At 36.9% G+C, this 22,867-nt stretch overlaps 1 protein-coding gene across 1 annotated transcript in view; it reads right to left on the reverse strand.

Annotated features, from left to right (window-relative positions):
* The window catches only part of LOC136242465 (microtubule-actin cross-linking factor 1-like), a 109,755-nt gene that overhangs the window by 67,559 nt on the left and 19,329 nt on the right, over window positions 1–22,867 (reverse strand). Inside the window, exons 12-22 of the mRNA XM_066033890.1 lie at window positions 22,386–22,478; window positions 22,187–22,330; window positions 21,030–21,095; window positions 20,630–20,721; window positions 20,515–20,584; window positions 20,326–20,445; window positions 20,132–20,269; window positions 19,935–20,084; window positions 19,661–19,883; window positions 12,794–12,903; window positions 12,218–12,301 (exon numbers count right to left, since the gene is read on the reverse strand). Of these exons, the coding sequence (XP_065889962.1) occupies window positions 12,218–12,301; window positions 12,794–12,903; window positions 19,661–19,883; window positions 19,935–20,084; window positions 20,132–20,269; window positions 20,326–20,445; window positions 20,515–20,584; window positions 20,630–20,721; window positions 21,030–21,095; window positions 22,187–22,330; window positions 22,386–22,478 (1,290 nt within the window). The remainder of the gene's footprint in view (window positions 1–12,217; window positions 12,302–12,793; window positions 12,904–19,660; window positions 19,884–19,934; window positions 20,085–20,131; window positions 20,270–20,325; window positions 20,446–20,514; window positions 20,585–20,629; window positions 20,722–21,029; window positions 21,096–22,186; window positions 22,331–22,385; window positions 22,479–22,867) is intronic.

The following is a 22,867-nucleotide window of genomic DNA, read 5'->3' on the forward strand; positions in this document are numbered from 1 at the left end:
AAATTTGGAGGGTATAAAGAGCATCCATGCAAAAACAGCCAAGCTGCATAAAAAGGGTGTGGCCTTCAAAAGCCTGGATGAAGAAACTTGTGAAATCAAAGGCAGCGGTCATGAAATGGCTGCAATGATGTTAATGATAATAATGCACACAGCCATTATTAAAATTGATTATTAACATCATTGCAGCCATTTCATGGTCACCACCTTTGATTTCAAAAGTTTTTTTTACATCCAGGCTTTTTGAAGGCTGCACAGCTTGGCTGTTTTTGCATGGATTTCACTTCTTTCTGTATTTTTAATATACAAGTAAGCCAAAAATTTGGATAGAATAGGGACCATAGCACATCGATAAAAAATACTGAAGCAAGCTGGAGTAGTGCATGATATTAAATCACAGTAAAACAATAAGAAGTGTTATATCCCTACTGTGTATTTCCATTATAGTACCTTGAGCATATTAGGGATATAACACTTCTTATTGTTTTACTGTAATTTAATATCATGCACTATTCCAGCTTGTTTCAGTACTTTTTATTGATGTGCTATGGTCCCTACTCTAGTTGAAAATTCCTAATTTTTTGTGTACTTGTTTGTTAACTTTTTTTGTAAATGGAATTATTATGACTGGTGAACCCACGCATACAGCATCAAAAGAAAGAAAAGTTTCAGTGCACCCCAGCTATCAATTAATGTCTGAAAAGTGAAGTATCTATTACGCTTTGTTGTCAGCTATGTTCAACCCGTTATGTAGCATAACAATCAAGAACTGTTTGTAAAGCACCTCTGCAATCAAAGTAGCCACAATGAAAAATACGGATGATGTCTATTACAAAGGGAAGCCATCACGTGCTACTGCCAAATCAACACATTTCACTGTCAGCAAAGATGAATGGGACACAAAGGAGGACACTGGTATGGCCATGAAGAATGTACTGTACACACTGCGGTATGCTAAAAAGCACCTCTCGAGCCAAAGCAACGTCGAACAGTGAAAAAATCAAGCCCATAGCCTTAGCAGTTATCGAGTTACGCTTGTCTGAAGGCATCAGTCAGTCAGTCAGTCAGTCAGTCAGTCAGTCAGTCAGTCAGTCAGTCAGTCAGTCAGTCAGTCAGTCAGTCAGTCAGTCAGTCAGTCAGTCAGTCAGTCAGTCAGTCAGTCAGTCAGTCAGTATATAGAAAATTCCATTAAATAATTATTTTAAAATTCCATAGCAACTTGTTGAAAGCATTTTGGGTTGATCTGAAAGTTTGTTTGGGCTTAGTTTTACCTAACCAATACTGCCTCATCGTCGTCTGGGAACGAGCTGGTTTTTGGGTAATGTTTTTTCATGAGCCACACCTACTCCTTTGTGGTCCCTACTATACAATACTATCGTACTGTATGATACCCCAAAGTCAACCATAAAACTGGCTTTGAGGTTTGGTTTTACACACATCATTGTTATCTACAGATGCAATGACAATGATATAAGACAAACTAGTGCTCTACCAATACAGAAAATACCTACCAATACAGAAAATACCTACCAATCTGATACCAAAGCCAAAAGATCTGTTAACACTGATAATTGCTTGTGCTTGCTTGTTCATGGCTATACTTGTATTATGGCACCTGTATTTATTTGCAATAGTGTATTGTAACAAAGTAAATTCCTTCCAAATTAGGTATACATGATTGTACTATTTGTCTACTTGGATTTTGCAGTGACTGTTCTATTAGAGTATCTCAATTTTTCATGCAAAACATGAAAAGTTGCAGTTGCTCAATTTTTGATAAAGCAAATCCTGCACTAAAATATGATTTCCAACCTGTTGTCACAAGCTTTACTAGCATAACACTTATTATGATGATTATGATGATGATGATGATAGGTCTTAATAGTAGTAGTACTACCCTGCCAATCTGTACCAAAATGGCTAATAATATTGGCTTTGGTTTGATGGAATACTAAAGAAATTACAATGGTATTGTATTGCAGAGTTTATTTGTAATACTCTAATAGAGCGTACATTTTTTTCAAATAGAACATGCATAGAATGTTCTAGAGCTTCCATTGGTAGATCTATGAAATTATGAACTTTTACTACTGAGTAGATTTTAGCTAGAATTTTCATTTATATAAGCAAGGGGTGAACAGCTGTGATGGCAGTGGCTCAGTAGTTAAGGATTCGGGGGTTCAGTATGGAGGTCCCTGGTTCAAATGCTGGTAAGTTTTCTTTTCAGCGTTTTTCATACCTGTTCTATTAGAGTGTTTTGACTCCACAATTACAGTTGTTTGGTTTTTGCCTTGTTACTCTATAGCTGTCAATGTGATTTCTTTTAAACCACAAAAGGTTTGAGCTAAAATGGTTAACCTATATACATACTGATTTTAAAGTTATTCCCATAAGCGGTTTACCCTGTAAACATGACAACATTTTAATGCAAATAATCACCCATAGCTCTATGAATATTTATCAGATTTGCACCAAACTTGGTATGTGATTGTACTGCAATATGTTCTTAAAGTGTACCAAAGCTAAGAAAATCGAGCTACGTATTTGCATTTTATAATGGTTTTTGTAAAGTGTGTGAAAAGAATAATCTAAATCCCCCAAAATGAAGTAAAGAAATTAAGTTGAATTTTGAAGGCTTGTATTTCACATTGCATTAGACAATCTTGCTCAAAATTGGTGTGTGGGGTGCTGAAGGGAGTTTGCAGTATAATAAAAATGATTCCAATTCGAGAAGGGAGCATGGTGGGTGAAAATTGTGTTTTGTTCCTTCCTGTAAATGTACTCATGGCTTTCTTGGCTGCACGACACACTACCATATGTGTCTTGATATTATATATAGCACGTTTATCTTTCAATTTGTGTACAGATTGGAAGTTAGTATAGAGAGTATTACTATTAGCTAAGGAAATATAAAGCAAAACCCAAACATGTGAAATAAGTGGGAACAAGATACTCCAATAGAACAATCACCAAGAAGTAAAAAAATGTACATGAAAACATTCAGGGTTCAAATCAGAGACCTTCACACCTATATGCTCAAACCCTTTACCACTCTGCCATTGCTGTCAGTTGCTCATTTAGTTCTACCTTATAAATGGAAGTACTAGTTTACTGCACCAGAATGCAATTTTATAGTCCTATCCATGGAAACTCTAGATTGCTCTAGAAAATTCTATGTGTGGTGTATTAGAAATGTTCAGAAAAAATGTGTGCTTGATTAGAATACCTCTACTACTGCTACAAAATGATTAGCAGTCAGGTTTACTAAACACATGATTGGAATACTCTAATAGAGCATGGTCTTGCTGAGATTTGGTATCACGCCTACCAGCTAAGCTGAATTTCTTGCACATGTCAGGTAACTATCAAGATACAAACCTTCAGTGGAAATCTGTATAATTTTTAATGAGCTACCAACCATACATGTACCAAGCACGTTTTGATATTTCTATACACATGCAATGTTCAGTAACTAATATCCAAACAAAAACAGCCAAGCTGTGAAAAAAGGTACAGCCTTAAAAAGCCTGGGTGAAAGAAGTTGTAAAATTAAAAAGTGGCGGCCAAGAAATGGCTGCAATGATGTTAATGCTAATAAATTTTAACAATGCACACAGCCATTATTAAAATTTATTAGAATCAACGTCATTGCAACCATTTCTTGGCCACCACTTTTGATTTCACAACTTTTTTACCCAGGCTTTTTAAGCTAGGCCACACCATTTCACAGCTTGGCTGTTTTTGTGCAGATATTGCTTCTTTTTGTAATTGCAAGTTCCAAAGCCAGCTTATGGTTGGCCTTGACACTTCCTTTTAACTCACTTTTGTACTTTCCCCTTTACTACAGGAATTGTCAAAGACTGTGAATAACAGAATTTTGAAGGCACAAAGATAGCTGGGCATATTCGACTCATGGGAGATGTCCTACCCTGAGGAAGTTCCACAGCAGAAATGATTAATTACCATTCAAGCACTATCAAGCTACGGATACATGAAAACGGCATTTCCTTGGTTCCATAAAATGAGTATGTTGCCTGTCCACACCGGCTATATTTGGCTGTACAACACATGTTATATTTGGCTGCACAACACATGCTATATTTGGCTGCACAACACATGCTATATTTGGCTGCACAACACATGCTATATTTGGCTGCACAACACATGCTATATTTGGCTGCACAACACACGCTATTTTCATAATTTTTGTAGCACTCTAAATAGAGCACACATTTTTTTCCGAGCACTTAAATATAACACATATAGAACATTCTAGAATTTCTACTGACAGATCTATGAGTTATCATTCTAGTGTACTAAACCAGAACTTATGTAGAAATTAAGTGAGATGAGCAACTGACAATGGTGGCAGAGTGGTAAGGGCTTGGGTATATAGGTTTTGAGGTCCCTGGTTTGAAATTGGGAGAAAATTTTCCAACATTTTTTTGCATCTCGGTGACTGTTCTATTATTAGAGTATCTCAATCACACTTTTTTCACATGTTTGATTTATATCTCCTTAGCTAATACTCTCAGTACTTTCAAACCACAAAAGGTTTGCACTATGATAGTAACTTCATGCACAGACCGATTTTCAAGTTATTCCATAAAGCGGATTACCCTGTAGATGTGATAACAAATTGGTTTGTAATTTTTAAAATCTCATAATTCCGTTATTTTTAGTTCGACATGCATATCAAGAAGTTTGCAGAGATTTGGTCCAGCTGCACCGCTTTGTTCACTATAAGTTGCATAGTTCTATTGTACTGACACTTTGTACTCACATATCTTTTCGCTCAAAAGGCGAATTTCAGAGTCGCAAGTACCATGAATAAGAGCAACTCTTGGCGAACAGGATGGTACCAAATGAAGCTCAGTACACAAAAACTCCGCTTGTCATTTTCACAATAAAGGAAGACAATCATCTGCAATACATTTCAAATGGGCATTTTGATAATTCTAATAGATCCATTCATATCTCGTGACACGTTTGGATTATCCCGGATTCGCTGCTAGATCCGTTTAGCTTATTCTTGAACAATTCCAACAAGCCATAGTGAGCACTTATAGCATAAACTATCACTCGTCAAAACGATGGCAAAGTTGGAGGCTAAATATGTGCGTGATTCTGAGCGAGATTATGACTTTGATTTGGCGTGGACTCCGTCTGGCAAGGTCTGACTAGTCAGCACAGCAAGGCTTTAACCATAAATCACTTCTTAGAATTAATACAGAGCTTTAGAACGATTTTATTAAAGAACTTCTGTATGCATACTAAAGTTGTAATGTTCCGGCCTGGATCCAGTACACCTGTCATGAATACACTATACGCAGCACAGACAGCCTTTGATGACTCCTTTAAGCAGAAATGTCTCAAAACCTACAAAAGTGAAAAAGCAGCAACAGTAAAGCCTTTAATCAATGAAATATAACAAGTTAAAATAATTGTAGCTGCTAAATTGCTTTGATTATAATTGGACAAATCACCTGCAGTTGTCCTGAAATTTCCGTTTTTGAGCCAAACTTCCTAATATGTATGAAAATTGGACTGTAAATGTGCTGCATTATACTCATACTGCCCTCAAACTTTGAAGTGAACTGAAGAATCATTGGGCGAAATTGTTTTATTTGTTCAGCTGAAAAGTTGACAGCTCATGGTGTTTCTGAACATTAAAACAAGAAAACAACAAGGCCAAATATTAAATTTTATATACCTAATTTTGGTTTGTCTGCCGGCCTGCAAGCCTGATCGCAGATGCAAGGCTAGAGGCTAAATGATGCACAGTACACCCACCATTTTTACACCGTAATACCTAACTCACATCTGTCATGAGCCTTTTGGGATTCTGAGAAGTACACCTTGCCTTCCTTTTACACTGTATCTCCAATCATGTTGGTCATCATCCTTAACAGAGCCATATCAAGACATTTCTTTTGAGGAGTGTATTTAGATGCACAAAATTATATGAAGTGCTTGAACTACAGTAAAAGGTAATTATCACCTAGTAAAGATACCTGTAGCTGTATAATAGGTTCACCATTAAAAGTAGGGTATGACGACTGTGCCCCTTAATGATCTAGCTGTACTAAAATGATTGAGCAGATAACCACACCCCTTAATGCTTTAGTTAGACTTTAAAAATGAGCAAGCAACCATATTTAGTCGTAAGTTAGGTAATCCTAAGGCTACAGCACAAGTTGCTGTCAAACCTTCAGTGCTGGTCACTGTAAAGTGTTAAAATTACAGGTTTTTGCAATTGACTTTGTCTCGTTTGCAGTAGAGTTCATCGCCTTTGCAGTAGAATTTGTCCCGTTTGCAATTGATTTTGTCAGTTTTGCTTTAGAATTCATTGTGTTTGCACAAGAATTTGTCATAATTACACTGACTGCAAGAAACCAGCCGCTCATCACTAGGTGAATCATTTTTGCCATGGAGAATACCACATGAGACACTAGAGAGTAATTGAAGCTGGCTATACGCAAAGCCATTAGCTGTCTGTCAAGTTAATTAGCTTGTTCGCAAGTGACCACACCCATCACCAATGGCAAAGCACAGCTGCAAATATTTCTGAAGAAGCTGCATGTAGCAGACGAATTATCACCTTATAAAGAGTTGTTTACAACAGTTGTACTTCAACAAGATCATGGAGCAGCTGCTACATCTTGTTTTCGTGTTTACTGCAGCTGCTGGGCAATCTTGTTATGGACAAGTTCAATTTCTTGTGCAAATGCGATGAATTCTACTGCAAAGGTGACAAACTCTACTGCAAATGGGACAAAGTCAATTGCAAAGGTGACAAATTCAATTGCAAAAACCCGTAATAAATACTTTAGGTTTAAGGAAGAAAATCCATCCCTCCTGGAGGAAGACTGAGTGTGGTCCTAACTAGACATTGGGTGACTTGCAGTTTGCTAGAATCCTGGGGTTGGAGGGATTGTTTTCCTTACTTTGGCGCCTTTTCTGTTTCACCTTATTAGCTATAAGTCATTTAGTCAAGTCCTTGTATTTTAAGTTAGGTAATCCTAAGGCTACAACACAAGTTGCTGTCAGACCTGCAGTGTTGGTCACTGTAAAGTGTTAATAATAATATTAATAATAATAATGGCTTGAAAAGTGTTGAGGATGTTGTTAAGGAGGAGCAATGTGTAGTGTACCAATACCTTTCTCACAGAGAAGATCCCTGGTTACAAATGGTTATGAAGTCTAATCTAATCAACTTTCCAAGCTACAATGATGCTTCCCACCTCCAAAGTGCTGTGGTAGAGCAGAAGTGGAGACGTTACATTGACAAGTCATTAAATGGTCATTATTTCAGAACCTGTCACCAATTTGCTGACTTTCCAACAACATTTTATTGGCTTGCCAGCCCATGGAGACTTTACTCTTGAGACTGAGAGTTTTCTTACTGCCCTTCAGGATCAGGCTATCATGACTAGAGCAATGCAGCATGTCTTTAACTCGAGTTTGTCACCTTTGTGTCGACTGTGTGGTCAGCACATTGAGACAGTGCAACATCTTTTAATTGGGTGTTCAGTGCTTGCTGGAGGTGCATACAAGGTACATCATGACAAGGTGGCTATCAACTTGCACTGACACCTATGTGGGAAGTATGAAATACCAAGATCTAAGTTTTGGTGGAATCATTCCTCACCATCTGTCATTGAAACTGATAATGTAAAACTCCTTGGGGATTTCAATGTTTTTACTAATCATGTCAATTCTGCAGAATATCTGATTTAGTGGTGGTTGATAAGCATTTGTGTACTGTTAAATTAATCGATGTTGCTATCCCATCAGACTTTCATGTTGTTGAGAAGGAAAAGGAGAAGATCAATAAATACCAAGATCTATGAGTTAAATTAGAAAATGAAAACTAGTGTGTTGCCAGTGATCATTGGTGCCTCAGGCTGCATCTCTCAAAATTTTGATAAGTTTTTGGATGACTTAACACTCCCATGTACTTCAAAAATCAGCTCTACTAGGATCAGCACGAATCATGAGGCATGTTCTGCAGCTCTGGGGTTGGCTCCCAAGCTGGACTGAACTTTTTTGTTACCAGATTGTATTTCTGTTTGTTAATCAAATAATAATAACATCCTTTAAGCATTCAATCACAGGGATTACACCTCTTATGGTCTATCATGGTGAAAACAAGACATGGCGACCACACTCATTGAAAGACTAGAGGCACTCTAATAAAACAGTCGCCCTAATACAACAGCTACGTATGAAACTCTGATAGAACAGTCATACTGCATACTTAAAATTACCAATTAAAAATAATGGAAATTGGGATCTGGCCTAGCATAAAAGGCAGTAAAAATAATGGTACACCAACCAATGTAGGAATTTTCCCACAGAGCTATGTTGTAATACCATCATTTACATATGTTACGAAACCAAACCAAATTGCACATCAGGTAAAATCAAAGTAACACCACAAGTGAATCGCTATACTACCAGTCTATTGGTTTTTACCTTCAATTACTCAAACTACTTGAGGCTGGTTTGAACAAAGATCTTTTCTAGGTTGTGTGGCAAGCTTGTTCTGGCCTTGTAAAGGACCTGGCTTCATGAAAATCAGTGGTGCACAGGTGGATGTACTCATAGTTTGAAAACATCTTCTGTGTAGTTTCTGCTGCATATCAGCCATTAAGAAGCCAGCACAATCCTGTAATCTCGTGTCTGAACTTCAACCATGGTATGCCTCCATTCTGAAGACTAACTTCCTGTCCACTGCTTCGCGCCCCTTTGTGAGCACTCGTGATATTACTTTGCTTGTCCAACTGCTCAGATTTTGTATCTTATTTCTAAAAGCAGCTACAAGTACTGGAAGTAGTCTGAAAGTTACAAATCGATGCATCTCTTGTGTAAATTTCATTCGCGTGCTCACTTCCCTTGGCAAGTTACAATTACTTAAAATCTTTTTAAAATCTTAATTTTTAAAACTTTTTGGCATACCGAAGTATGTGCAGTATGCATCATGGATTTACTTTTGTCCTCCTGTGTGTCCCATTTTATATCTGCTGACAGTGCAAGGTGTCAATTTGCAGTAGTGCATGTTGATGGCTTCCCTCATTTGTAATGGGAATCATCTGTATTTATGTAGTGACTGGATTGATTGCAGAGGCACTTCTCATACTGCTCATTGTTTGAAATGCTGTGTAATGGGTTGAACATAGCTAAAAATAAAGCATAATGGCCATTCTATACTTTTCAGTAATTTATTACATGTAAGGTTTTACAGCACAAGTACTGAAGGTCTGTAGGACACCTGGTCCTGCAGCCTAGTTAAAGATGATATTAGAAAAGTTGCAGAAAGGATGTCTGGACCTAGGCAGCCTTGGTCCTGCAGCCATCTGATTTATGCTCAAATGCTTACAGTATTCTGTCTACCAGGCAGTCAGGATGTTGAATTTCATGTTCAGATGAAATGGTTAATTCTGGCACCATTTTTTCTTTAATGCAGTATGCCAGTCAACACGGTAGTGTGTTGTGCAGCCAAGAAAGCCAGTACATCACACCATGAGTATATTTGCAAGAAAAAAGGTGATTTTCAAACATATGTAGCTCCGTGTTCCCTTCTCAAATTGGAATCATTTTGTACTGCAAATGCTCTCCACCTTCAGCACCTAACATACCAGATTTGAGCAAGATTATTTAATTGTGAAATAGGAGCCCTCAAAGTTTAGTCCAATTTTTTCATTTAGGGTTAGATTATTCTTTTTGCACACTTTACAAAAACTATTGTAAAATGCAAATGTGTACTTGATTTTCTTGAACTTTGGGTGAATTTTAAAAATATAATTGCAGAAAAATTAAGTACCAGGTTTGGTGGAAATCTGATAAATAGTCATAGAGTTACAGACGATCATTTGCATTGACTTTTGTCACACCTACAGGGTAAACTGCTTATGACAACAACTTAAAATTAGTATACGTATAGGTTATCCATCATAACTCAAACCTTTTGTAGTTTAAAAGAAATCACATTGACAACTACAGAGTTACAAGGCAACAACTAAACAACTGTAAATTGTGGGGTTGAGATACGCTAACACAACAGTTACTGTGGAGTAAATGTGCATGAAAATATTGGAAAATTACCAGTGAACTAGGCAGATATTATAGCCACTTTGGTATCAATTGGTGTTGGTATGATTAAGACCCACTCGTGCCAATTGTCATCATCATAATCATCAAAATAAGTGTTATGCAAAACTTGTGATATAACAGGCTGGAAATCATATTCTAGCAAAAAAGGTGCAGAATTTGCTTTGTTAAAAGTTGAACAATTGCATTTGTATGAAACATTGAGATACTCTAGCAGAGCAAAATATAAATCCTAATAGTACAATCATACATACCTAACTTGGACTTTTTATCATAAACACTATTGCAGGTACTATAATACAACTATGTACCTATAGCCATGAACAAGCAAGTACAAAATTATAAAGCAACTGTCAGTATTGTTTTATTGGCAGATCCTTTTGGCTTTGGCAAGTATTTTTCTGTATTGGTACACTATACTTTGTCTTATATGATTGTCATTGTATCTGTAGATAAGAAGAAATTTGTGTAACCTCAAATACAGTTTATGGTTGGCTATTTAAAATACAAAAATCCATGCAAAAACAACCAAGCTTTATAAAAGGGTGCATGCAGTCTTGGGTGAAAAGGGTTGTGAATTGAAATTAAGTTCCAATGATATAAATTTTAATACTGGCTTTGTGCATTTTATACCATTAACATCATTGCAGCCATTTCATAGTCATCATTTTTAATGTTACAGCTTTTTTCACCTGGGCTTTAGAGGCCACACTCTTTATACAGCTTGGCTGTTTTTGCATGGATAATTATGATACAAAAAGTAAGCAAACAAGTATATAAGTTTGATTAAGGAAATAAAAAGTAACGAAACAAGGGAGGCTGCCTACACCTGAAGATAGGTATGAAATGGTACTACCATACCATTTAAGTAGGGATTGCCCCAAAAATTTTGTGTGCTGCTCAAAATTCTGCCTTTAAAAATTACCCTAGAGAGATCTTACACAACGAAATCACCTTTACAGAATAGTACTAGTTCATATGATACATAAAATATAGCAAAACACTTACAGGTGGCCGGATATAGAATTTTTTTTAAATTGCCAAAACTTGAATTTTAGTCTCACTGCCTGACTGACGACAGTTGCAAGGCTATAACCAAAACAAAGCAGCGCACAGCCACCATTTACTCCACAATAACAAACTCACCAGTGGGATGTGCCTTTTGGGGTTTCGACAAGTGTAGGCTCCCTGCGCCTTGTCTTTTCTTTTATCTCCATCAGGCTGTTTGTCTTCTTCTTCATCCAATGAATCCAGATTGAGGCGTTACTTTTCCGTATCAACACTTTCTTTCAGTAGCATAGTTAGATGCTACAGAAGTATTTCAGAGCTGAATTTTTGAAGTGCTTCAGTCCTGACACTACTATAAGAAGCATACTAGCTAGATATATGCAACTAAGCAATTGTCTGGCAGCGCCATGCAAAAGGGTGGGTGCCATCAGACGAGTTCATGATAGGTTAGCGACTGCACCCATCTAGGTTGATTAATTGCGATAGAGTATGGAGACTGCACCTCTTCACAATCTAGTTATCTACTTAACAGAAAACAAAACCTTATTGGTGTAGCTAGCTGCACACCCCTTGTCTGACTCAAAATACTCTATTACAACAGTCACTTTAATACAACAGTCATACATTTATGATATTCTAATAGAACAGTCACAAGTCTAGCTGAGCTACAACAAAAAACGGGTCTAAACAATAAAAGAATCAATTAAATAAAGTAGGGATCTAAGTAATGAAACGAGATGAATGATGGTATTACAGCATAGCTCAGAGGGAAAGTCCCTACTTTGGCACATTACCTATAACAGTTCAGTGCCAAAGTAGGGATTTTCTCACCGAGCTATGCTGTAATACCATCATTCATCTATTGTTTTATTACTTTTTATTGCATAGATCCCTACTTCATTGACAATTTTTTAAAATACTAGTAGGCTGAAGTAGGGATTAAATGTCCACTAGTATATCTTCAGGTGTAGGCGACCTCCCTTGTTTTCCTACTTTTTATTCCTAATGTATTCTTATACTTGTGATATCAGAAACTTGTGTGGTTTATGCAACATGATGTAAGAATAAAAGAAAGTAACTTTAAACTTCAATTACTTACTTGCACAAAACTTTCAAAACTTTTGGAAGCAGATTTAATGTCATCACAATCATTGTCCTTAGCTTCAGTTTCCATCCGTTTATCCTGTGCAACATGATATGGTTATGGGTGTAACTATGTAACTATGGCTATAGGTGTAACTCAATCATTGTTTAGCTACATTCTATGGTGTAAAACTGTCTTGACCAAAATCACAACAATGGCAGGTATTTTTACCATTATAGGAGGTGTACAATGTTTGTTATGATAGTAATGTAAGTTTATGATTTATTCATTTCCTACTAGGGACCTGTAAGAAGGCTGAAGCCTGTGTAGCAAGGAATAGTCAGAAACATGACACTAGCTAAAATTCTGTTGAATGCAAGAAAACATCCCAGGCCAGGTGGTGACTTGATCTGTAGTCTAGGCTAGTCTGTAAAAAAATTGTAGTCTAGGCAAGTGTCTGCCCTACAGTCTGGGATCCAACATTTCCTCTGGATTCATTACTAAACTGCATAGTTTCATTAAGTATTTACTATATCACTAGAGACCTGCAAGAAGGATAAAGCTTGTGAAGCAGGAAGTCAAGTAACTAACCTCCAGTTCCTTCTTGTGCTCCTCTAACCATTCCATCTCAACACTCAACTTGGGTAGTTCATTAATATACTCTTCCATATCTGATAACCAGGTGATGTGTCCCTGGTACTCTGTATATAGACAAAATTATGATTCCAGAATGGTATTTAATGTGCACAAGCATATGACAACAGATCACCGTAAACATTTTTTCCCTTGCCTATAAAATGGTATGCATAATATGCTTTGATCTTTGGAGGATATTGAGGTCTTTAAAATCTACTAAGAGACCTGCTAGCAGGTTCTTAAAATGGTTAGAAACCTGCCAGCAGAAAAGACCTCAAGCATCACAAATCTCACTTTTGATCATTGATTCGCAATGTTCCCTCCAAGCATAATCAGGCTGATAGCCTGTAGTGGGTGACCAGTCACCCAGGCCAACATGTGGTTAACCACTCTATTCATTTTATAAGCATACTTAAAAGAATTTGATTCAATCTAGTGTTGTACAAACATTTGTCACAATGAATGGAGAATCCAAAAATATCACGGAAAATTCTGTTAAACGCCCATCTGTTTCTAGAGTGTTTTATGGCTGTTTTCATCGTCTATTAAACTATGCATGGATGGACTTTACCAAGACCTAACTAGGTAAGCTTCCTTGTAGAACGTTATTTTTTGCTACATGTAATGTGGGTGTGGTCCATATTAGAAATCGTGCCTGTTCTTCATGCTACTGCATGTACTGTGATGCCACTGAAGGCACAATTGTGACAACTCGTTCCCATCGTATAAATCAACACAGCTTCTTCTTCTACATGTGTGTTCTTTATATCGCTGTGATGCCATAGGCTCTGGCTACCACTAACCTGGCTTGACATTATCGATCACTGCCATTTCCCAGCTGTGCCAGATCTGGGCCAGTTAGTCTAACTTGTGAAAGGAAGCGGTACAAGCTTTGATTTTTTCAACACTTCAACAAAAACATGTTCACTCTTCCATGATCATTAAATAACATTGCACAATGATTTCAGTACGACATATAACCCAATCCCACAATGACCCCACCTATATGCCCATATGCATACATTTTCTAAGTCAGTTAGAGACCACGCCCTCGGATCTTCATGTATTTTAAACACCCCGCTTCGCTCGGTTTTTAAAATCCATGAAGATCCTCATGCTAGGTCTTTAACCTACACTTGTTTATTTACTAGACATATTAAAATTTAAAAAAATTTGTAATAGAAACAATTTGCAAAACAAGAAGGGATTACTGGAGTGATCATGATTACAGTGATTAAACCCATAAATCCATATTTTGACTTGGGTTAATGCAACATTAGTCAAAATAGGGTTTGTGGGCTTACTTGACCACAACTCTCATGGTTTACTCCAGTGATCTCTTCTTTTTTCAGCAATCTCTATTTCTAATTTCATTTTTTAAATTTGTTTAATTTATCTACTTTTAAAAATATCTATTTATGGAATAACTTGTTAGACACCTACCTTAGTGTCCACAAGTAGAAGGAAAATTAGAAATTTTAAGTTGGATTAGGGATCAAAGAATGAAACAAGGAAATAGCAACCAAAAAGTAGTAAAACAAGTCAGGTTACCTATACCTGCAGATATACTAATGGATATTTAATCCCTAATTCAGTCATAGTTTATAGACTGAAGTAACATACAGTACAGTGGTACTGTATATTAGGGATCATAGAGATATATATATATGGGTTTTTCTGGCCAAAACGTCAACCAAAAACTAGCTTCACAAGACCGTCCTGATGCCTTAGCAGTATTAGTTAGGTATAACCAAGCCCTTTCAGTATGATCCTGCAGGCTTCATGGACTTACCTTTGTGTCTCATTCATTTTTGTTGACAGTCCAAGGTGTTGATTTGTGGTAGGATGATGGTTTCCCAGCTATGTTTGTAACAATAATCATCCGTATTTTCCATGGAGACTGGAGACTCTTCTCCTTCTGCTCTTCGCTTGCAATGCTGTGCATCCAGACAAAATCATTAATTCTGGTACTATCTTGTCTTTTGATGCGGTATGCACAGGTTCACCAGTAATAATAATGTTACAAAACAAGTAAACAAACAAGTATAAGAAATTTTAAGTTTGATTAGGGATCGTAGAAAAAAAAGTAGGGAAACAAGGGAGGTTTCTTACACCTGTAGATATACTAGTGGACACCCTATAGCTACTCATGACTGAATTAGGGATTAAATGTCCACTAGTATATCTGCAGGCGACCTCCTTAGTTTCCCTACTTCATCAATGATCTCTAATTGAACTTAAAATTCCTAATTTTCCTTATACTTGTAGGGACCATTAGTGTATCTACAGGTATAGGCAACCTCTCTTGTTTCACTACTTTTTTATTCTTTGATCCCTAATCCAACTTAAAATTTCTATTTTTCCTTCTACTTGTTTGTTACTTTTGAAATAACATAGTTGTGACTAACCCACACATACTGCATCAAAAGAAAGAATTATGTCAGGCATGCCATAAAATTAATTTTCTATCTGAACATGTGCCCTAATAATCAATTACTAAAAAGTGTAGTGGTCATTATGCTTTGTCTTCAGCAATGTTCCCCCCATTACACAGCAATACAAATGAAGAACAGTACGAGAAGTGTCCCTGTAATTACTATGGAAAATACGGGTAATATAAGCTTAATAGCTACCACCAGAAGCTGTATCGTTCTACCGTGAATCAACACCTTAGATTGTCAGAGAAAGAAACTGGGACACAAAGGAGGACAAAGGTAAGTCCATGATGTGCATATTGTATGTATTGTGGTTGGTGAAAAGGCATGTTTTGGGACAAAGCAATGTTGAACAGTGAAAAAATCAAGCCCATAGCCTTATGCATTGTTGAGTTACGCTTGGCTGAAGGCATTAGTTAGTGAGTTAGTCAGTTAGTAGAAAATTCATGTTTCAGTTCACTTAAGGGCATGTCCACTACAGGATAAGTGCAGGGGCTACTAAAACGCTTGACTGAAGTTACAGAGTGCTAAGAAAGTGATGCCATGAGCATTTATAAATCGAAGGCGGTTGTGGTGGTGAATTAAAATTTTTAAGCATTAATATAAACAGCTCTGCATGTACATCATTTACTATACAGACTAAATCTCATGAGATAACTGCACCAGAGACTCAAAACATCAAATGTAGCAGTCACCCTAATAGCCAGATACAAAGTGGTCATGCAAACCTGCCATAGCTATACTACAACAAAATAATTTAATTGTTAAGTTGGATCTATGCACAAGTTGCGTTCTAGTTTAAAGAAGCAATTACCATTGTCTTCAGTAACAATTTTTGATATGTTATACTATCATGTCTCTCACATTATCTTTTAAATATATAAGTCACCTCAATATATAAACAAGCAATACATGAATCTGAGTGTTACTAAGCCCTCAGCCTAACAGTAACCATAGATACAGTATATTTTTTAATGAGATTGGTAATGGAAGCAACTCTCAATACCAGAGGGCTTATAATAAGTGTTTGGACAAATTTCCTGACAAACCTGCAGTTGGTCAGACAAACATGAAGTTGACTGTCCTGGACACACCAGTACACTGTGTAGACAAAATGCATTGCACTTTGTTGGCTGTGCTGCTAAGTAGCCTGAATGTTGTTTGTCATAGCCACAAAACTTTTATATAGCTGAAGTTTCAGTACAGCAGAGGGTTTGGCATTGGTATATTTGTGGTCCCTTCCTTGGTTTACAAGAATGTAGCTGTTAATAACTCTACTACTTCATGTGGGATCATTTCATATGGCAATTTAATGATACTATATATTATTCATAGTTTCCATTACCTTTGTCCTTGCTGCCATTGTTCAATCATCAATATATGAAGTACTATTGTGAGACTAATTACTTAATTCTATTTATATAGTGAGTCACTGGCAGCACTTGCCAATGACTTTCAGTATAAGTTTTACTGAAAAACAATAATAAATAAATAATAGAATAAACAGTCATGCACAGCTCAGGCAGTAGGCTTCCCCTTACACTTTGAAAAGGACATATGTCCTGGAAAATCCATTTATGGTCAGAAAATGGGTAGGCATTTGTCTGTTGTCTGACCATTATCATAAGCTCTGCAATACGACATAACAGATGTAAAATACCATCCATGTCTTGAGTGTGCAGTATGAATTTGTTAGTAGCTACTTTTCAATAAGTTGTAGAAGAAGTTTAGGTAAGTATAGCAAAAATCTGGCTAATTACTGTTACTTGATACTGTGATTACCTTTGTGTATTGGGGTCCACGAGTGCTTTAAAACAACTAATGACACCCACTTCTGTGGTAAGCTTATTGCAACCAAACAAAAGTTCTAACAGTTCTGTAATTTTGTAACCCTGCAAGAGTGTACAGTGTTTTGTTGGTATCTGGAGGTATGTTACAAGCTGTTTATGGCAACAATTGGACAACCTAAAAGTTGCCAAAATTGGCAACTTTCAGCAACCCAAAGTTGCCAATATTGGCACCTTCAGGCCACCCAAAGTTGCCAATATTGGCAACTTCAGGCAGCCCAAAGTTGACTATATTGGCAACTTCAGGCAACCCAAAATTGCCAATATTGGCAACTTTTGTGTTTCTTTGAGTAACCACAAATGATGCTCAAAAGTATCCAAACTTTGCAATAAATGTACTTTCTTTTATAAAAGATGATAGAGAGTTTGATTGTGGGATTCGGTTATCCACAATTGGTAAGTTTGTGTGACAAATTCTTAGAATTGCCAAAAATGGCAATTTTATAAAAGCGTGTGCAGTAGCTGCTGTTTTTGGCAATTATAACAACAGTCTAAAAGTTGCCAGTTTTGGAAACTTTGACACTTACAGTTTACTGGTATTAAGCATGAAAGTGAGCATTACAGTGTTAAAGTTCACAAAGCTGCTAACTTAATATTGAGTCAAACCTTTCACCGTCTTTTTGGTGAACTAGATCACAAAATCTGCTAATCCAGTTGCCAATTAAGTCCAAGTTCTCAATTTTCTTAGTTAAAATTGAGTTGTATTGCCGGAATGCAGAATGGATAGGTACAAGCACAGTTTGTGCATGTTCAAGCTACCAAATTTGGACTATAGCTTTCAGTTTTGGGGCAACTTTTGGCTCTTCCAAAAGTAGCCTAAAGTGGAAACCTCAGAAAATTGCTGAAACTAGCAATTTGTAAGCAATACAATAGTTTTGCAACTTTTAAAAGTTGCCAAATGTGGAAACTTTTATTTGCAAGAAATTGCCAGAAGTGGTAATTTTAGTATGCATGATCAGTCCAATAGTGGGCATCAAATTTTGCCATTTTTGCAAACTAGATCCCACAATTGATTTATTCATTGGTCTTCATAAAAAAGAGTACATTTATTGCCAGAATTGGTAGTTTTGAGCACCATCTTAAACTGCCAAATTTGGAAACCATCAGCAGTTTCAGGCTTGGCAACTTTTTGATGGTTTCCAAAAGTTGCCAAAGTTAGATAGAAACTTAGTTACCAAAACTTGCCAAAACTGGCAAATTCTTAGCAGTCCTATAGCTTTGCATTACACTGCTTTATAAAGTTGCCAAAAGTGGTAACTTTTGTTTGTAAGAAGTAGCCAAAATTGGCAATTTTTAGGCTGTCCAATAATTTCCAAAATTGACCTTGTGACATACCTGGGTATTTGCACTAACTAATGTATTCAAACTATTGTTTAAACACATTTTAAGAAATTTACAGTTTGCACTTTGTAATTTTTGAGGGCACATCAGCAGTAACTCTATGTGAGGGTTGGATTGTTCTGAAATCAGTTCTGTTGGAAATGAGAAGTTAAAGGTGGAATCAATATCATGCAAATTGTCAAGTCACTGGAGATATGAGTGGTTTTCTATTAAAGCAAGTGTACTGATAGCTGGAAGCAAAGAGCCAAAGAAGGCATACTGATATTATGGTGGTCACCATTGGGCATATTTTCACAGTCCAGAAATGCTCCAGTTGTAGTTGAGCACACCACTGTTGGATATATCACTTGAGATTCTCTAATAGAACAGTTAGTGTGCCCTAACAGAGCAGTCAGTGATCATTCGAAAGTTTGTTTTGTTTGTAATTAAATTCATCACTTTTGCAGTAGAAGCTTTTGCAATTGAATTCATCACCTTGGCAATTGAATTTGATGCACTTGCAATAGAACTAGACGCTATTGCATAATTCGTCATGTTTGCAGGAATTTTCATCACAACTAATCAGTGGGCACCAAGAACACTATGCAAAGCAGCTGAAATATTGTTGACTAACAAGAACTGGTAGTACTTAGATGTAATCAGGATTTAATTTGTCTACAGCATTACAGCATATTTGATAAGGATTCCTACCACCGTAGTTCACTATTGATGGATATTATGTGTGTACCTGAATATTACACCTCTGGAAATGCTAGATATCTAGTTATTCCTTTAGAAACAACTTCATACAGACATGGATGTATGCCAACAATAACTTACTGAAACAAATTCACTTCTATCTTGGCCTATAGAACAAATAATCAGAAAATTTGCTGCAAACACGACTAATTCTAATGCAATAGCGCCTGCATTCAGTTGCCAAGGTAATGAATTCAATTGCAAAAGTGATGGATTCATGTCCTGACAGAGCTTGCATCAATGCGTGTATCACCTGAAATGTAGCTACTATAAATGGCTCCTTAGCAAGCCATCCAAGAAAACTTAGCTTATGTAATAAAACTAATGGTGCTGCTTAGCTATGATGTAATGTGATATATACATGGATAAGTTTGTGCATGAGTCTGTTTCCAATCCCATTGGAAGTATACTGTATCTATATTTAATTGCACATACAATAATAACACTGTGTTAATTCTTACTTTCATCAAACTTTTCGAGTTGAGTGTTAATTGCTTGCTGTCGTCGCTGATACTTCTCTTTAACTCTTATCAGCCACTTCCAGTGATCATTGACCACATCAACTCTTCTCTTCAGCTCCTCATGATCCTTCTTCCCTTGTGAGGACTGTTGATACTGTTTGTACTCCTCTACCATCTGATCAACATCACTAGTACATCTATTGATGTCCTCCTCAATGAATAACTGTGAACAGTAATAGCCTGCAAGTCAGTTATCTGAACTTATGTAAGTAACCTCTTCAATGTGCTTGAGCACTTGTTGGTTCCTTGGAGGTTTCCCCTTTCTCAACACCCACAATTCTTGTTTCCTAACAGAAACCTCAGCAGCTGCAGTACTGGTGAAGGATCTTAGAGCATTCTCCAGAGCAACACTCCATTGTGACTTCTACACAGACAGCAGTTGACGTGATAATCACTACACACTCATCAAACCTTTGACTTGAATTCTTCCCATAAACTTGTGAGCTCATTCTTCTTTTGCTCCAATTCTGCACTGTACTGTCCTTCTACTTGTACAGAAAGCAGAGAAGATATTTCACTCTCTCTACCACCTATTCTTCCATCACATTCCTAATATGATGGACAGCAAAGTAAACTATAATTAGAGATCTACAAGTAATTCTCACCATCAGCCGATCATACTGAGCCTGTACATCCTTTAGGGTATCACCAACTGGTGACTGTTGGTCTAACTGACTAGCTAATGATTGTAGCCATGATATCAGTTCTGTTAGGCTAGCAAAGAGCTGTACAATGTGGTATGTATACACAACGTATGAGAGTCACTCTTTACAGTCTGTTACACAAGCACACACCTTATCAACTTTTGCTGCTTCTAACTTCACAACTATCTTAGCATGTAGTCGTTCACATTGTAACTTAACTCTGAAAGTGTTATATAACTTAACTTACAATAACAACATCACATACCCATCCAGTCGTTGTGTTAGTTCTAATGATGGAGGAGTGATGTGGAGTAGTGTAGAACATACCAGATGATCACCATCCTGAGGAGTGTTTACCTGAATAAAAATATTAATTTATGTACCAGGATATACCCAGGGGTTTCAGGAAACTCTTAATGGCTTTCAGTTTTATACAGTGTGCTTGGAACACTTCAAGTAGGGATTCATCATGAAACAGGATGAACCTTTTATTTTAATTTATCACATGATAAAAGCATCAGTTTAGAGAAACTCTAATAAAGGAATCAGGTAATATTAACTATTAACTACTTTAATAGAACAGTCACTTAGCTGCTATGGTAACCCCTTTACTACAACATATAGTCCTATGTACATTTTATATTAGTAGGTTGTACAACACACACCTTCCATTTCTTCTTTTTAGTAATATCATCTAATAATGGATACTCCTTACCAGCCTCTAGTTGTAACTATAGTGATGAAAGCATGTTGTGTGTTGATATGATAGAGGTGACCTTGTTTTGACTGGCTAAGTGAAAACCGGTTGTTTTTGCACATTCCTCGAATTGCTTCTTATAGTATCTATAGTAACAAAGGAGTAGTCAGCCAAAGTTTTAGCCTTCTATAATGAATAGTCATAGTGCTAGACAGCTGGACAAAGAAAAAAGCCATTCCAATAAAGAAATGATGACAGTAAACTTTATGTCTACCATATCGTAAATAAGTGTCCATAATTCACATATCTTTTGCTCTAGAAACATGAAATAAAGCTTTATGAACAGGTGAATCTGATGGTGCATAGGTTTTATTTATTTCTGTGTGCATCAAAGCAATTTAAATATACGTAATGTAGCACATGTAAACTTGTATTTGCAAAGACAGTTAGTTGTCGCTCAGCCAGCCACCTTAAAAATAATATGTGCACATACCAGTACCATCTTATCTCTACAAGTCATATACATACATACGTACGTATGAACACATGTACGTACGTACACATACATACATACCTACATACATACACACACGCACATACATACATGCATGCATGTTGGGAGAGTGACACACACTATACTACACACACCTGGAGACAGTGATACACACTATACTACACACACCTGGGGACAGTGATACACACTATACTACACACACCTGGGGACAGTGACACACACTATACTACACACACCTGGAAACACTGATACACACTATACTACAACCTGGGGACAGTGATACACACTATACTATATACCTGGGGACAGTGATACACACTATACTACACACCTGGGGACAGTGATACACACTATACTACACACACCTGGGGACAGTGATACACACTATACTACACACACCTGGGGACAGTGATACACACTATACTACATGCACCTGGGAACCTGGGAACAGTGATACACACTATACTACACGCACCTGGGGACAGTGACACACACTATACTACATGCACCTGGGGACAGTGATACACACTATACTACACACACCTGGGGACAGTGATACACACTATACTACATACACCTGAGGACAGTGATACACACTATACTACACACACCTGGGGACAATCACAAACAGCAGTGACAGTAGTTTTTCCCTTAGGAAGTGGACCGGTCCTCAATTCATATGGGAAAATATTCTGAGATTTTTGCTGTAGTTTCTCTATCTTTACAAAATACTGTTCTACTTTGTCGTTACACATCTACCAAGACAGCAATGACGATTATCACATTGTTATAGTCACCATAATGAAGTACCTCAAGGGTTTCCACCCTTTCCACTACTGAGTCATTCAATTGCTTGTTAACTTCATTGTTGATTGTAGTCAAATCTGACTCATACTTTTCACACTATTGCAAACAGTAATTTATATGATAATCATATGATGAATTTGGTCAAAATAGTGGGCTTATCTTTTAGTCTAAAATCTTTAAGTATCAAATTTATCGGTCACATCATATGTACCATTGCACATGTGTTCAGGTTTTAAGGCATTGTCCTCATACACATACCATCAAACAATCAATTGTGGTTACCCACATTTGTGTAACACTGTGATATTTGTACAAATTGTGAACAGAAATCCAAAAATTTTCAGAGCAGGCTCTCATTACAAATCACCATATCTCACAAAATCATAGGATATGATAACACTGTATAGTAGGGACCACAAAGGTTTGGGCGTGGCCCATGAAAAAATCATCCAAAAATCAGCCCCACTTTTCCCTGACGACAATGA

Source organism: Dysidea avara, chromosome 13 (genome assembly GCF_963678975.1).
Source record: "Dysidea avara chromosome 13, odDysAvar1.4, whole genome shotgun sequence".
In the NCBI taxonomy this organism is placed as follows: domain Eukaryota; kingdom Metazoa; phylum Porifera; class Demospongiae; order Dictyoceratida; family Dysideidae; genus Dysidea; species Dysidea avara.